The 18303-nt window shown below is 40.3% G+C and overlaps 1 protein-coding gene across 1 annotated transcript; it reads right to left on the bottom strand.

Moving 5' to 3' along the window:
- Nucleotides 1-3266: 3266 nt before the first annotated feature.
- On the bottom strand, nucleotides 3267-5083 carry LOC110614137 (sugar transport protein 10). The gene is made up of 4 exons (XM_021755621.1): nucleotides 4951-5083; nucleotides 4540-4862; nucleotides 3810-4439; nucleotides 3267-3725 (listed from the first exon to the last, which is right to left on the bottom strand). The coding sequence occupies exons 1-4, from the start codon at nucleotides 5081-5083 to the stop codon at nucleotides 3267-3269; spliced, it is 1545 nt and encodes a 514-aa protein (XP_021611313.1).
- Between the last annotated feature and the right edge of the window lie 13220 nt (nucleotides 5084-18303).

The raw sequence follows: 18303 nt of genomic DNA, 5'->3' as shown, positions 1-18303 counted from the left end.
ATAAAATCATGAAAAACATTTTGTAAAAACATATTTTACCCTTCTAAAAAGTTTCGGTATCCGAGATTCCGGATTTCAACGGGAATTCCGTCGGAAAGTTGAAATTCCAACACCGGAGTCTAGCCGGATATTACACAGTCGGCCACATTATCGTCGAATTATCAGAAACTGCTATATTTATGAAGGGTCATAAAGGCAAAGGTATACTGTTCTCTCACACAACTACTCTTGAGTTTTAAACATTATACTCGCCCTTCTCTTCAATTTATTGATTTGAACGTTAGAGTGGATGCCGTGGGCACCCACCACCTTACTTTCTCTCTCTTACAGGTTCAACCAATCACAACACTATTCCATTTCGACCATATCATTAATTTAGTTTCAGCAACATCAATAATTTAAATACTGATAAATTTAAATTTCATTTTTAAATGTACTGATTTACTAAAGTAAATTATTTTTATTATGCAATTTTATTTTATTTCATTGATTTTATCATTTTAATATTTCAAATAATGGAAATTTTAAAGAATATATTTAAATTTATTATTAGTATTGTTATTATTTTAAGGAAATTAAATTTAATGATGTTTATTCATCGGTTTGATTTTTATATTTATTTAAGTTACTTTACTTACAAATTACATATTATTTAATTAGTAAATTTAAGTTTATATTTTGGTATTATTAAGAACTAAATTGAAATAAATTTAGAACTTATAAATTTTGGCTCAAAGTTTAAAATTTTAAGAAAAAATAGTAAATCAACCAGAAATATATAAGCTTTTACAAGAATAAACTGGAGACATAGAACTATACAATACAAAAAGAATCAACACAAAAGCATTCATAAATCTTAAGTTATAGCGTATGAAACATTGCTGTTTAAAAAATTGACAGATGCTCAATGCCGGTATTATATCTGATATTTAAATATTTAAATATGAAAACTCGAAGAATAAAAAAATTATTTCATTTTTCAAATTTGAAGTTAAATTCAAGAATCACGTAATTATAATGTTAAATTACGAGTTCTTAAATCCACCTTATTTGCTGGAACCGCTCAATTTGATTTGATTGCCTTTTCAAATTTTAAAAATTTATAATTAATTGTAAAAAAGTTGTGAAATATGAAAAATTGATTTATCTATATATTCCAATGCAATAATGAAAAGAAATTTTTTACAGACTTCCTAGTTTAGTTTTTATTTGAAACCTCAAATTAGAATATAAAAAATAGATAACCTATTAATGTTTGTGGAAAAATTACTAATACCCCTCAAATTAGTATGCATTCCCTATTCCTCACGTTTGCTATCCCATTATTAAATCTCTCTTTTTATGCACAATTAACTTCTGCCATAAGTTAATTACTTAAATTCAAATATTTGGATATGGTTTTTATGTGCAAGACCTTAAATGAAGAGAGATACATGACAAACTTATGATTACCCAACAAGAACGCATTCAGAAAAGACAAGGATGCTATTATTGCTAGCTTTCATGTCTGGAGCAATCATTTCTCAAGGGAATGGACAAATCCAATATAATTTCTTTGTCTAAATAACATGAATCCCAAGGAAATAGGAGGTGGCAAGAGGTTCAGAGCAGTATATACTGGGTTTGCTTGGGCTGCCATGCATGTTGTTGATAGGAATGGCCGAAGAAGTGTTGGCTTCCCCTCCTTTTTTCTCGCATTAATTCTCTCCAAAAGCCCCAACTCTCCAGGTCTCCAACTACAGAGGACGCATGTTGCCAGGTTACAATCTTCTTCTTCTTCTTTCTAATGTTCTTTTGCTTCCCTTCTCTTTCTCCTTCTTTTTTTCTTTTTTCAGCTTATTTTGCTTCATGAACGTACTAAAGAGACTAATATCTCTCTATCATGCTCTTTCTTTATTTTCTATCAATTATTATCATTTCTTTTTTGTTAATTTTCCAGCATATTTTTGCATCATGTTTAGTATTATTCTCCATTTAGAGTTTAATATATTGTTAAAACTATAAAAATAAGTTTGACTAGTGCTATAAATTATTATTTTGTATATTTAAATTATAATAATAAATCAATAACAATAATTTAAAAGTCGTATTTTTCTCAACTATTATAGTATAAGATAACAATTTACTTTTTTTTATAACAGATAAAACACGCAATTAAAAATATAATTTTATTAAATATAAAATAAATTATTTATAAAAATATATTATTATATATAATAAAAAATATTAAATTATTATCTTAGTAATATTAAAACAGTAATTTTATAATTGCTACTATGATTTTATTTTATAAACCTTAAAATATAATAGTAATCATTATTTCATCCTTATATAATTCACAAAAATATTTTTATTTTTAGTTTCCAGTGCTTAATATATGCTCATTTCATTATTATTAGTATTATTTAAGGAAATTTTGTTTGTAGTTCAATGACAACATAATATATTCAACATAAAAAAAAACTTACTGGAGGGGATGCTTCTAACGTAGAGTTGCTAGAATCTAAATTTATTGCCAGCAGTAGCCTAGAGGGTTTGGGAAGGTTCTAAATTAAATTAGTATTCAAAACGAAAATTACATACAGGAAGTGTATATTATTTGGATTTATGTAAAGGTTGACATGGAATATTTAAAGATGGTGAAAAAGAGAAATTATTCAGTTTCTCAAGCAAACCAATAAAATTAATAAACTATTTTATTATTAAAATATGTTAAGTGTGGTGTACGAATAAAAGAAATTTAACTATTTAATTAAAATAAAGAGTTGCAATGTTGCCGGTGAATATTTACGCAATTACAATGCATTAGCGAAAAAGTTTATATAATAGGATCTGAACTCGAGATCTCTAGATAAAAAGAAGGAATCCGCAAAAAAATTTATATAATAGAATCCAAATTCAAAATCTTTAGATAAGAAGAAGGAATCCATGAAAAAGTTTATATAATAGGATCCAAACTTAAAATCTATGGATAAGAGAAAGTAACCCGCACTATCTATCTCACCTACTCAAGACTGTTAAGAATTTTATATGTTAGCTTAAAAAATTAATTATCATTTTTAAGGAACGGAAGAGAGACGCACGTGCGAAGCAACATTGCAAACATCATTTGCAAGAAATGGTTTGTATTTAAAAGAAACAAAGAATGGTTACGGCTTCACTTGAATTTGGCCTTGTTTAAGCTAGAAAAAGTTAAAAGTTTATTATAATGTGGGCCGTATGTCTTTATTGAATTGAGAATGTAACCATGGATCTTAATACAAACTTCATGCAATCTGTTGCTTAGAAGACGGGCCACCAATAACCGCATCATCTGGTATGTACTTGCTCCAAAACCAATGTGCTTTCCAGACCCTATTCATCTCTTCAATGGGTACGTTTCTCGTCTCAGGCAAGAAGAAGTATACGAAGATCGTCATGACCACAACCCAGCAAGCGAAGAATAAAAAAAGCCCAAATTTCATGTGGCAAAGCATTGTTAAAAAGAATTGGCCAATCACAAAGGTAAAGAGCATGTTAACAGAGACGTTGATAGCTTGGCCGGCTGATCGGATTTCCAGAGAGCATATCTCACTAGGCACCAGCCACCCCAAGGGACCCCAAGACCACGCAAAAGCTGCTACATATACGCAAAGCAAGAACAGCACAAAGTTTGCTGATCCACCTGACAATTTCCCTACACCATCAGTCCCGAAGCTTTTGCCAATCATGTATCCAACCAGAATCTACATACAAGTGAACAGACTGAAAATTGTTAGTATATTATTGTTGATATTAATAAGAAGATAAGCTTAACTGGGTATAAGTACCTGGGAAATGATCATTTGGATGCCACCTTCAAGGAACAAAAGCCGTCTTCCAAACTTATCAGCGGAGTATATGGAAACAATTGTGGCCAACATATTAACTACGCCAGTTATAACAGCTGACATAAGCGAAGCATCATCGCCAAACCCCAAAGTCTTGAATAGAACAGGCGCATAAAACATGATGACATTAATTCCAGTGACCTGCTGGAAGAATGGAATCAAGCAGCAAATGACAAGTTGAGGCCTGTATTGTGGCTTCATAATGTTCAACCATGGGTGTTCTACACTCTTTGCAGCTTCAGTTGCATCAATCAGGTCTTGGAACTCCTCATCAACATTGTTTGTACCACGAATCTTTTTCAACATTTCTCTGGCCTTCTCAGGATGGCCTCTCTCGAGGATGGAATTCGGTGTATCTGGTAGAAAGAGAGATCCAACACTTATCATTATCGCAGGTACTGCTGCAAGAGCTAAGGAAAGTCTCCATCCCCAACCACCTTCAATCTTTGCTGTTCCGTAGTTGATGAGATTTGCAGCCAATATACCGACGGTGATTGCCATTTGGAAACCAATGTTAAGTGCACCTCTAATGTTAGCTGGTGCCATTTCAGACAAATAAACTGGAACAGCCTGCAACGAATTTGAAAATTGCAGTTTGGGAGATGCATTTTTAATACCATTAAACCAATTAATTTATTTATTTATTTACGAAAAACAAGTAAAAGGGTACCTGATTAGCAAATCCAACACCCACGCCAAGCAACAAACGACCGATAATAAGCATAGCGACGTTTATGGCAACACCACTAAGGATGGAACCAACGAGGAAAACTAAGCCTCCAAACAACATGGAGATCTTACGACCAAATACCCTAGTCACTGTAGAAGCAAAGAAGGAAGCTATCAACGCTGCAAAGTACAACGAAGATGTGAACAACTGGAGCAGATGACTCTCAAATTTGCAGTACATATCCTCATGGTGTTCCTCTGTCTCTTTTCGGTACACACTCGGGAAGAACTTCATTAAAAAGGGATCCATGGAAGTCACCCCACCTAAAGAAATTTGCATATATCATATTTATTTTGTTTAAAATGGTTTTCATCATTTTATGAGAAGAAAAAGAATAGTAGAATCATATACCTGAGATACCAATATCATATCCGAAAATGAGACCACCAAAAGCTGCAACGAAGCAGGTGATGATAACGAAGGTTGTGACACCACCTTCATAGTTCCTCGCCGTACCTTGAACAGCAAAACCACCTCCTGCCATTCTTTTGGGAAACTAGCATAGACTGTTTAACTACTACACTAAAAGTACGTAATACAAGATTGTGTAAAGGAGTGCAAGGTTTTCTTTCCGTTCCAAGTGAATCAATCTTCAAAATCACACGGAAAACAAAGCGAAAGAGGATGTAACCAAATTATTGATACCCAAGACGACAAGAAAGAGAGAAAGAGGACTTCGCTGGGAATGTTTTGTCAGTTTGACGCGTGCGTTCGATGAGTTTCTACTCCTTACGGATGCAAGCTTTATATGTTTTTCCTCAACGATTTTATTGCCAAAATCGTGTCTTTTTTTACTATTTTTGTTTTGCTTTGACCTATTTTGGTGCTAACACGTGCACTCACACATGAAAAAAAATGTTAATTTGATCCTTTTTATCATTTTATGGCTGGAAATTTGCTGTAGACTTAATCCTATCATAATTCTACATCCAAGCTTTAGCGCTTAAAATTAAAAGGTTAGAACTCAAATGTCTTTGGTCATGTTGAAGCCAAATTGAGGGAAATTAACAGTAATCCGGATGCTTTTGAAATTCTTGTAGAAAATAGTCCTTTATATCCCCGACTAAGGTTCAAAGTCTCCGCTCTTTAAAAGCTGAACCATCCACTTGGACTTTGCGCAGTGAGAGTATGTGAAGGCAGAAGTCTCGTTTGTCTTAGATTAAATAGGGTGATAAAAATACTCACTTTTTTCATTTGCAATGCTCAAAATAGGAGAAGGAAAAATTCTGTCCTGCGTACTTCTGATGGCAACAAAAGCTTCTCTGAGATTCCTTCCATCAGAAAGTGATGGTAAAGGGCTTTTTAGCTTTTTGGTGTAAAAGCTAAAACTTGGAAAGCAGGGTGGGGAAAAAGTATTTATTAAATAAGACAGTAAAACTCCTGCCTGACACTTGTTTGATAGGTCTCATGATCTTTTTTTAATTTTTTAATTATATAATAATAATATATTATTATTATTATTATTATTATTATTATTATTATTATATTAAAATAATAATATTATTATATTATATTAAATGATAATATTTATAACATAAACTTTATAATAAATAATATTTTATTTTTTATATACTAATGTTGTAACATTAATTTAAATGATACCATTGACGATAAACAATTAAATTTTTTTCTATAACACTATGGATTCTGCATTTGTGCAGATCCAGAGTCAAGGAACAGAAGTTCTTCTACTAAAGGTAGAGAAAAATCTAGCTAAAACTATGGGATAATCACTTAAATATTGTTTTATAGTACCTTTAATAGTTGAAATATTTTTCTCTCTCCATCATAAAAAAATAAAAGATATAGTTAAAAAGTATGACAATACTCTGTTAATAAAAATATTTGATATTATATAATATCCGTCCAAAAAGAAACGATGAGTTAGTTACCGTAAAATAAGAATCACATGGTAGGAATCTGACAAGTGGAAGATGCGGTTTCACTACGAAAGGGAACCCGAAAATTTTAACATCCAGACTATTATCGAGACTTGTCATTCCCTGATAGGCCGAGTTTTGGCACAGAGTTATCATTACTAGATATTTTTTTTATTCGCTTGTGATCACGGGATTATCGACCCATTAGTTGACAATATCCATTACCGAGCAACCGATCATATCATTGTCGAATTTTCAGAAAACATTATATTTATCTCCATTTTCTTACAATATAAAAGAGGAACAATCTCAAAGGCAAAGGTACACTATTCTCGAACACTAAACCTCTAAGCAATTGGTTGCATTCTCTCTATTTGTTACGATACTGACTTGAGTGTTAGAGACCACCTCACATTTTCTCTTTTACAGGTTCTAGCCAATCACAGCATAGTTCCATTCCGGCCACGTCATCAATCTATTCCCAACAATATCATTTGGTTCTATTGCTGAGAAGCTCCTTGGATTCTCTCTTTTCATTTAGGTTTACGCTAGGCCCTTGTTCCCTTTTTCTATCTAAAAAGGAACTTTTCTTCCCTATTCTTGGAAATGGCTGAAAATATACATGTCATCATCGAAGGACCTGATAAGGGAAAGAGAAAAAATAAGTGGGTAGCAGAGGATGTCTTATCTGTCCATCAAGAACTATGGACCAGGCAAGGGGTAAGGTTCGACCCCGTGGACAAGGCGATTGATTTTTTCAAAACAACCCGCTGGTCGTTAAAATTCTCCTAAACCAGTATGAAGTAAGGAGAGTACTGATGGATACAGGTAGTTCTGTTAACCTTCTTATCTTAAATATTTTCAATAAGTTAGGCTTGGATAAGAGCAGTCTTATCAGAGTCTCCTACCCCTTAGTAGGGTTAGAAGATAAGACCGTGGTAGTACTGGACACTATCAACCTTCTCCTGGTACTCAGGGATGAAAAGTATAGGCGAGAACTATATGCAGAGTTCGTGATGGTAGATATTCCATTTGCATACAACGTGATACTCGGCCGTCCGATCCTGAACTGCCACGATATCATTATTAACAGGGGTGCTATGTGTCTTAAGCTTCCAACCCCCAAGGAAATAACAGTCGTTCGAGGCAGTTCGAGATCAGCCAAAGAAAATTACAAACACCCTGCAAAAAGTCTCGAAAAGACAACCATGCCCATCGATTTGCTGAAAAAGCCAAAATTTCACATAAAGCCAAAACCCGCGGATCCAATAGAGGAGATCCAAATAGAGAAGAAGTAAAATATGAGGTTTGGCATTGCGTTAATCAAGGAAACGAAGGTTCAGTTGATAGAATTGCTAAAAAATCGAGTAACCACTTTCGCTTGGTCTCCAAAAGATGTAATAGGTGTAGACCCGACTCTCATCACCCATAAGTTATCCATTAATAAGACCGTCAAACCAGTCTAACAAAAGAAAAGAAAGTTCACACCAGAGAGGCAGTAAGTGATCAAAAAAGAGGTTGATAACTGCAGAATTGATAAAGGAAGTCCAATATCCCATATGGCTAGCCAATGCGATCATAGTAAAGAAGGCTAACAAAAATTGGAGGATGTGCATGGACTTCACTGGCTTAAATAAAGCATGTTCGAAAGATCACTACTTGTTACCATCCATTGACAGATTATTAGACTTTACCTGAGGACATGCAGTGGTCTCCTTCTTTGATCCCATTTCAGGATACCACCAAATCATGATGGAGATCGAGGATGCAGAAAAGATTGCATTTATAACAGATGAAGGAGTTTACTATTACAAAATAATGCCTTTCAGATTGAAAAATACAGGGGCAACCTACTAAAGGCTGGCGTCAAGAATTTTCAAAGAAATGGTGGGATCAATAGTGTAGGTGTATGAGGATGACATAGTGGTGAAGAATTGATCATTGGACGACCATCTAGAAAATATCCGAAAAGTTTTTGACGTCCTGGATAAGGTGGGTATAAAGTTGAACCCTGAAAAATGTACTTTCAGAGTAAAAGCAGGAAAGTTCCTCGGATATATAATTTCTGAAATGGTATAGAGGCAAATCCTGAGAAGATTAGCGCCATCCAAAATATGGAAGCACCCAAAACCACTAATGAGGTACAAAGGCTGAATGGGTGGGTCACTACCCTAGGTCGTTTCATATCATGCTCGGCAAGGTGCCTCCTATTCTTCAAAACTTTAAAAGGCAAAGGCAAGCTTGAATGGGGAGTAGAGTGTGCAGAGGCATTTGAATGTCTAAAAACCTTCTTATCATCTCCTCCACTACTAAGCCTGCCCGTTGAAGGGGAAGTTTTGTTTCTATACTTGTCTATGACAAAAGAAACAATTTACTTTATACTTGCTCGTGAAAACAATAGGGAGCAAAGTCTAGTATATTATGCCAGCTAGGTGTTGAAGGGGGTAGAGTTGAATTATCCTCCTCTCGAAAAGTTGGCATTTGCAGTTCTAATGTCAACCATAATGCTACGACCATACTTCAAGTCACATACCATAAAAGTCAAAACAGATTACCCTTTGTGGAAGGTTCTACACAGGGCAGACTTGCCAGGACAGTTATCCACTTGGAAAGTAATACTGTTAGCCTATGATATCAGGTATATCCCAAGGAAAGCCAAGAAAGCCCATGTGCTAGCCAACTTTATTGCATAGATGACTTCGCCGTTAGAACCTTCAGGATCCTTAGAGGAGAACACAGAGGAATGGAAGGCCTAGGCAGACGGAGCTTGTAGAGCAGGGGATTTAGGAATCAGGATCCTATTACAATCTCATATAGGGATAAAGCTTCGATATGCGACCAAACTCACCTTCAATGCCACTAACAATATAGCCGAGTATGAGAATGTAATAATGGCCCTAAGAATCATTAAGGAATTAGGTATATAAAGATTCATTATTTTTAATGACTCACAATTAGCTATTAATCAATGCCAAGGACAATTCAAAGTCTGAGAATCGAACCTTATTAAATAGAAGGGGAAGGTTTGGTTCGTGATGAACAGTATCAAAGATGGGAGGGGTAGCTACGAACTTTGCCAGGTGGATAGAGGTAACAACGAAGAGGCGAATCTTCTAGCCAAGATGGCAGTGGTAGGGGAATAACACTTGACCCGACCGTTTCAATTCGAGGAATTGCACACTCTAGCGATGGCAGTGGAAGATTCCTTCCCCATCGAAGAAGGGGAATCATGGATGACGCCACTATACAAATTCTTGACACAAGATGACCTTCTAGCTGATGAATTATCAACCAAACAGGTAATAAGGAAGTCTTCTAAATACACACTAATTGATGGTTGATTGTACAGGAATGTAATACCCGGCTAGACCCCGGCACCGAAATTTTCTACCTTCTGGCGGAATCTCCGTTGGAATCTGAAATTTCTCGGATGTTGGAATCTTCTAGAAGGGTAAAATAAAGGTTTTCTAAAATGTTTTTACATGTTTTTATGGTTTGATCAAGAAAGAAAATTGAGTTTTGAAGAAAAGAAAGTTTTGAAGGGAAATGCCAGGTTCGACCGCCGAACCTCATGTTCGGCCGCCGAAAGTGGCTCCCTTTTGCTGCCGCCGAATGTCAAGTTTGGCCGCCGAACGTGGTAGAGTTTTGGAAGCACCTTTGGCCTCCGAAGGTGGTCTGGCCAGCCACCTATAAAAGGCCCCATGTTCGAAAATGGGCTAGCTTTCTTATCCATTTTCGGGCATAGGTGAGTCCATGCCCTTCCACGGTTGGTTTTGATGTTTTCCTTCAAATCATCCATGTTTTGATGAGTTTTAACTTGGTTTTGAAGATTTTTGAGCAAAGGTTGAAGTTTGGAAGCTTGGAGACCTCAGGAGTTAGTTTCTCTACATCTCCAAGCTTGGATCGCCTCTCCTCTCGATCTTCAAGAGGTAAGAGTAGATCCTCACCCTCTCCTATGTTTTAAGTAAGTTTTGAGGGGTTTTAAGGGTATATGATGCATGTTTAGAGTAGATTTAAATTGTTAGGCTTTATGTACCCATTATGGTAAATGTATGCTAAATGTGATGCTTGTTGGGGTATAGGCTAGTTTTAAGCCCCTAAATGCTTAAGAATGTGTTTATACATGTTTTAGAATAGTTAAATGCATGTTGTGAGGTTTCGGGGTGGCGGATTGCATGAAGCAAACCGGGTTCTGCCATTCTAGAGAACCTAGGTTCGGCTGCCGAACCCTGCCCCTAAAAGCTTGGACTTTCGGCTCTGGACAGACTTTCGGCCGCCAAACCTGCCCCCTAAGGTTGCTGAGTTTCGGCTCTGGAAGGGACTTTCGACCGCCGAAGGTGCCGCCGAAGGTGCCTGAGTTTCGGCTCTGGAAGGACTTTCGGCCGCTGAACCTGCTGCCGAAAGTGCCCTGTGTAACGATCCGAAAATCAGACAGCTACCAGCACTAGGATCCAGATCGGCTTAAGGCCGCCGGGACCCGTAGCAAGCCAACATTCAACCTGTGAACCTGTTTAATCCCATACATGATCAACAACATTCATAAAAAATTTTAAACTTTTCTTTCATTCATTCATTCTTTCATTCATTCATTCTTTCATTCATTCACCAAACTCAACCTGTGCATGCACTATACATAAACATAGTCATAAACATTTACTCCTCTTTGGAGTCTCAACATTGCCCCAATGGGGTGACATAACATGTATTGAGTTTGGTTTACAATAATCATCATTAAACATTAAGATCATGTATTAGAAAGGGATTAACATAATACTATGGTCAAGCACAACTCTAAACTTTCATAAGCATTATTACATGACATTCTAGATCATACTTTTACATGACTGTACTCAACATAACATAACCACATTTATCATGTCCACTCTAGCTATTACATGACCGTGACTTCATTACTCTTGCCGACCTCCTAGTCTACCCTGTACCTGCAAACCTGGGGGTTAAGGGAGAGGGGTGAGCTACTAGAGCCCAGTGAGCAGAATAGTAAAACATATATTAACATTCATGCTTTCATGAAATGCGTCACATCACAGACAATTCACATCAAGGGTGAACCTGTCACCAAATAGTCCCAGCCTCATATCCGTGCCAGGCCGTAGAATGGGGTCCTAGTCTTCCTGTTATATCATAGCATTATTTACCATTGCCCCAGGGCCTCATCTGGCACCTGGTCTTTGTGTTCCATACCGTGCCAGGCCGTAGAATGGGGTCCTGGTCTTTCATACCGTGCCAGGTCGTAGAATGGGGTCCTGGTCTTTCCTTAGGGACTAATTGGATCATACAGCATTCACCCACATTTACAACCAAGAATGCAGTGCAACATATTCGTGGATTCTAATGCAACAACCTATTATATATCATGGCATTCGTGATGCATGAATCATGCTGAAACATTTAATATTTACTTTAAAACATAAAGAGTTATTCCACTCACCTCTGGTTAGCACAGACCTAACACTGGGGCAGCTGACTCACTGCTGGGGTCCTCGGTTCCTCAGGTCCAAACCTACACAGGTGGACTCAAATGAGGGACCAAACATCTATGAACATGACTCTAAAAATACTCCCCAAAAACCCCCTAAAACACCTTAAAACATCCATAGAAAACATGCAAAGGAGGGCTGAACAAGGCACTTTCGGCGGCAGGTTCGGCGGCCGAAAGGCCCTCTAGAGCCGAAAGTCATGCACCTTCGGCGGCACTTTCGGCGGCCGAAGGTTCCCTCCAGAGACGAAACTCATGCATGTTCGGCGGCACCTTCGGCGGCCGAAAGTCCCTTCCAGAGCCGAAAGTCATCTTTCGGGGGCAGGGTACGGCAGCTGATTCATGTTACCACAGGCAGGTTCGGCGGCCGAAAGAACCTTCGGCTGCCGAACCTGGTTTCTCCCAAAAGGGCAGAAACTCAGCTCAACATGCATAAACGCCTCCCAACACATTCAATCATGCATTTTCCCATTCTGTAACATGCATACTCAAGCATACAAGCTCCTAGGGGCTTCAAACTATCCTAAACCCCATCTACAACACATCAAACATGAAAATCCAACATACATTGTCCATATAATCACATAAAACCAAAAAACTCAACATAAACCTACACATGCATTTCTGCCCTAAGAAACTTCATAAAACTTACTTAAAACATGAAAGGAACTATGGATCTACTCTTACCTCTTGTAGAACGAGAGGAGAGACGATCCGACTCGGAGATGGGAGAGATCCGCTCTTTGGTCTCCAAGTTTCCAAAACTTGCTCTTTTTGCTCAAATCTCTTCAAATCAACATAAAGCTTGTTAAAACATGAAAGATCGGAGGAAAAACATCAAAAACGAACCAAATGAGAGCATGAACTCACCGTGGCCGAAAATGGAGAGAAAACTCGCCCGTTTCGGCCATGGAGCTCTTATATAGGGCTGGCAGACCACCTTTCAGCAGCCGAACGTGCCCCCACATCTCATGCAAGTTCGGCGGCCGAACATGAGGTTCGGCGGCCGAACCTTTGAGATTTTCGGAAGCCTAACATGCCTCCCTAAACCATCCCACATTCGGCGGCCGAACTTGAGGTTCGGCGGCCAAACTTGAGGTTCGGCGACCGAACTTGGAAATGCCTCCTTAGTCTTTTTCATACAAAAACTCAATTTCCTTTTTGCTTAAAAACATAAAATACGTTAAAATATTTTAGAAAAACATGATTTTACCCTTCTAGAGGTTTTCGACATCCGAGATTCCACCGGACGGTAGAAATTCCGATACCGGAGTCTAGCCGGGTATTACATTCTCCCCCCCTTAAGAACATTCGTCTCCAAATGTTCACCAAACAAACATGGCCTAGCATAAGACATGAACATACAAAGCATAAAACATAACCATACATACAAACTCTACTTGCCTTCTGCGGATATCTGCATAACTCTTCTGCCTGCTTGCAGCAGTCTTGATCCTTTCTCTGATGATGGGCACCACTCTGCTGGTGATCTCTACAAGCTCAGGCCCTGCCAAGGCCTTTTCTCCAACTTCTTCCCAGCAAACAGGTGATCTGCACTTCCTTCCATATAAAGCTTCGTATGGAGCCATCCCTATGCTAGCATGATGGCTGTTATTGTAGGCAAACTCCACCAAGGGTAGATGCTGCCTCCAAGAACCGCCAAAATCCAGCACACACATTCTGAGCATATCCTCTATTGTTTGGATGGTCCTCTCTGATTGTCCGTCCGTCTGAGGATGGAAAGCAGTGCTAAAATCCAACATGGTACCCATAGCGTTCTGCAGACTCCGCCAAAACCTGGAGGTGAACTGGGGCCCTCGATCAGACACTATTGAAACAGGAACCCCATGCAACCTGACAACCTCATCAACATACACCTGCGCTAACTTGTCCACAGAATAGCCACTCCTGACAGGGATGAAGTGAGCAGATTTGGTGAGTTTGTCCACAATCACCCATATAGAGTCCAATCTGTTGGACGTTGCCGGTAACCCCACCACGAAGTCCATAGCTATATTCTCCCATTTCCACTCTGGAATAGGTAGTGGGTTAAGCATTCCAGCCGGCTTCTGATGTTCCAGCTTCACTCTCTGACACACTTCGCAGGCTGACACAAACTGTGCCACTTCTCTTTTCATAGCTGGCCACCAATAAACCTTCTTCAGATCTTGATACATCTTGGTGGCTCCAGGGTGAACACTGTATCTGGCATTATGAGCCTCTCTCATAATGTCTCCTTTTAGCCCTACGTCATCTGGTACACACAATCTGCTCCCATAGTGGAGGATCCCCTTACTGTCGAATCTGAACTCACTATCTTTGTCTGACTGAACAGTCCTGGCAATCTTCACTAACTCTGGGTCCTCATGCTGTTTCTGAGCTACCTGCTCCAGAAACACGGGTGCCACTCTCATCTGGGCAACTAAAGCACCTGTACCAGACAACTCCAACTGTAGCCCTTCGTTCATGAGCTCGAAGAACTCCCTTACTACTGGCCTCCTCTCTGCTAAAATATGGGACAAACTGCCAAGTGATTTCCGGCTTAAGGCGCCTACCACAACATTCGCCTTACCCGGATGGTACTGGATTTTGCAATCATAGTCACTAAGCAGTTCTACCCATCTTCTCTGCCTCAAATTCAAATCTCTCTGACTCAGGATGTACTGCAGGCTTTTATGATCTGTGAAGATCTCACATTTAACCCCATAAAGGTAGTGCCTCCACATCTTGAGTGCAAAGATCACCGCTGCCATCTCTAGGTCATGTGTAGGGTAATTCAACTCGTGCTTCTTTAGCTGCCTAGAAGCATAAGCAATCACCCTTTCATTCTGCATTAGCACACAACCCAGTCCCACATGGGACGCATCACAATAGACTGAGAAGTCTTCATTACTAGATGGCAGAGCTAACACTGGTGCTGAAGTCAACCTCTTCTTTAGCTCCTCAAAGCTCTCCTCACACTGGTCGGTCCACGCAAACCTCTGGTTCTTCTTAGTCAGTCTGGTCATGGGAGCCGTAATCTTAGAGAAGTCCTGAACGAACCTCCTGTAGTAACCTGCTAAACCCAAGAAGCTCTTGATCTCTGTCATTGTAGTGGGCCTAGGCCAGTTTGCTACAGCTTCCACTTTCTTAGGGTCTACCTCGATTCCATTTTCTGACACCACATGCCCCAAGAATGAAATGCTCCTCAGCCAGAACTCACACTTGGAGAACTTGGCATACAAGCCATGTTCCCTCAAGGTCTGCAAAACCAACCTCAGATGATGGGCATGCTCCTCTGCATTCCTGGAATACACTAAGATATCATCTATGAAGACAATAACAAAGTGATCCAGGTATTAGCTAAATACTCTGTTCATGAGATCCATGAATCCTGCAGGGGCATTGGTTAACCCGAACGGCATTACAAGGAACTCATAATACCCATATCTGGTCCTGAAGGCTGTCTTCGGCACATCCTCTTCTCTTATCTTCAGCTGATGATACCCCGATCTCAGATCTATTTTGGAGAAACAACCTGCTGCTGCTAGCTGGTCGAATAGATCGTCGATCCTTGACAACGGGTACTTATTCTTGGTAGTGACTTTGTTCAACTGCCTGTAGTCGATACAAAGTCTAAGAGATCCATCCTTCTTTTTCACAAATAGCACTGGAGCACCCCAAGGTGAGGTACTCGATCGGATGAATCCTCTATCTACCAACTCTTGCAACTGCTCCTTAAGCTCCTTCAATTCTGCTGGGGCCATCCTGTAGGGAGGAATAGAGATCGGTCTGGTTCCAGGCATCAGTTCAATTTCGAACTCTATCTCCCTAGCAGGTGGTAAACCTGGCAGCTCGTCTGGGAAAATATCTAAGAACTCTCTGACCACTGGCACTGAGGCGGGCTCTCTAACATGACTATCCAGCTCCCTCACATGAGCCAGAAAACCCTGACAACCCCTCTTAAGTAGCCTACGAGCCTGAAGGGCTGATATCAAACCTCTAGGTGTACTCCCCCTGTCTCCTCTGAAGACAACCTCTGACCCATCCTGACATCTGAACCTGACTACCTTGTCTCTGCAATCCAAGGTAGCACCATGGGTAGATAGCCAATCCATCCCTAGAATGACATCAAAATCTGTCAAATCTAGAACCACCAGGTCGGCGGACAGGCATCTTCCCTCCACAAAAACTGGACTACACTGGCAGACTGACTCTGCCACTAACGGGTCACACTTGGGTCCACTGACCCATAGGGGACACTCTAACCCAGAGACCATCAATCCCAATCTCTCGACGGCCCTCAGAGCAATGAAAGAATGAGATGCACCAGGGTCCAACAATGCATACACATCAGAACAACCAATGATGAGATTACCTGACACCACGGTGTTGGATGTGTTTGCCTCCTACTGAGTTATGGTGAAGATCCGTGCTGGAGCTGACGGACCCTCACCCCTGAAACTCTCTGAAGAAGAGGCTGTCCCTCTTCCTCTGCTTCTGCCATTAGCCTGAGTCGCGGCTGGAGCTACTGGCTGTGCCACACTACCTGAAGCTGTCTGCTGAGACTGTGCCCCAAAGGCTGCCCTAGGACACTCCCAAGCCATGTGGCCCTCTTGCCCACATCTGAAACAGGCTGTCGTCCCAGCCCGGCAGACTCCCTTGTGTGGCTTACCACACCTTGCACATACTGCATTATCTGCACCAGAGCTTGAGCCACTACCTAATCCCAGACCTGACTTAATCTTGCTCCAGAACTTGTTCTTCTTAGACTTGGCTTTACCCCATCTCTTACTGCCTGAACTGAGAGAAGAAGGGTCTAACTTTCCCCCACTTGGGGTCTTGGAACCAGAAGGCTGTGCCACTGACTGCTTGACTTTCCCCTCGATTATTGCACTAGCCTCCATCCTCCAAGCCATATCCACTATGGCATGGAAACTCTCCCTCTCTACTGACTGAATCAAGGAGGAATACCTGGAATGGAGCTTCATGATATACCTTCTTGACTTTTTCTGATCTGAATCCAGATTCTGCCCAGCAAACGGCAACAGCTCCAAGAATCTGTTTGTATACTTTTCCACACTCATCTCATCCGTTTGCCTCAACTGCTCGAACTCAATCATTTTCAGCTCCCTGGAACTGTCAGGGAACGCCCATCCTGCAAACTCATTTGCAAACTCTTCCCACGATAGGTTGTCCAACCTCGGGTTCACGTAGTTCTTAAACCACTCTCGGGCCTTCTTACATTTTAGTGTGAACCAAGCCATCTGAATGGCTCTACTGTCATCAGCTCCTATCTCATCTGTAATTGTCTTGACTCTCTCAAGGTACACAAACGGATCATCACCGGTTTCAAACTGGGGAGCACCCAACTTCATGTAGTCGGTCATCTTGATCTTTCTCCCCTCAGATTAGCTAGGTTTAGGCATTTGGGTTTCTGGAACAGTAGGGGCTGTTGGTGGAGGAGGTGCAGCATCCCCTGGGGTAGGGTTTGCTGTACCTGGATGGTAGGGTGGGGGTGGATACATGGGGTACTGTGGGTACTGTGGGTAGAAAGGTGGGTATGGCATCTGAGAGTGATAAGGGTTGAAACTGGGGTAATCCGATGTACCTCCCATCGAATACCCGGGATTATGTGAAAAGGGTGGGTAGTAAGGTGGCTAAACAAATCCCGAGGCCTGAGTGCCTCCTTGGGACTCTCCCATTCCCTCTTCCGACATACTTACTCCGAGACTGCCATCCCTCCTCTGATCTACATCCATCTGATCCCCCACATCCTCTGACATATCCCCTTGCACTGTTCCCCTCACTGATCTGCTTCTACCCAGATCCAAAGACCTTTTAGGGTCTCTTACTGCTCTTTCTCTGCTGGACCTACTTGACATTGCCCTAGGCAATGCAGGAGGACGGGCATCAGTGCCCTCGTCCTGGGGTGGTACTCCAGTCAATCGTGCAGATCGATGAGTTCCTCTCATCCTGTTTTCTGAAACATAGCACACATCACATGGAACATTAGCATCAAATGGTTCATGTGCACACACATGAACCCGCATCACATACATAGCATATCATTAATGCACATGCATAAAATCATGGCATTTCACATCATCATTCAAGACAGGACTCTACATCCTATCCTAGTGGACATGATCTTCCTATTGTGCTTGACCTTCTATAACATCTATGAGCCCGATACTCTAGGTCCAACCATGTGAACCTAGGGCTTTGATACCAATCTGTAACGACCCAAAAATCGGACCGCTACCGGCGCTAGGATCCAGATCGGCTTAAGGCCGCCGGGACCCATAGCAAGCCAACATTCAACCTGTGAACCTGTTTAATCCC

Source organism: Manihot esculenta, chromosome 4, assembly GCF_001659605.2.
Source record: "Manihot esculenta cultivar AM560-2 chromosome 4, M.esculenta_v8, whole genome shotgun sequence".
NCBI lineage: Eukaryota > Viridiplantae > Streptophyta > Magnoliopsida > Malpighiales > Euphorbiaceae > Manihot > Manihot esculenta.
This window is presented reverse-complemented; position numbering and strand designations above follow the sequence as displayed.

Excerpts from the sequence above, each read along its gene's own strand:
- LOC110614137 (XM_021755621.1), bottom strand. The coding sequence starts at position 5,083 with ATGGCAGGAGGTGGTTTTGCTGTTCAAGGTACGGCGAGGAACTATGAA. Across the intron at positions 4,863-4,950 it reads ATATGATATTGGTATCTCAG|GTGGGGTGACTTCCATGGAT; the intron begins GTATATGATTCT and ends AAATTTCTTTAG. Across the intron at positions 3,726-3,809 it reads TCCAAATGATCATTTCCCAG|ATTCTGGTTGGATACATGAT; the intron begins GTACTTATACCC and ends ACTTGTATGTAG.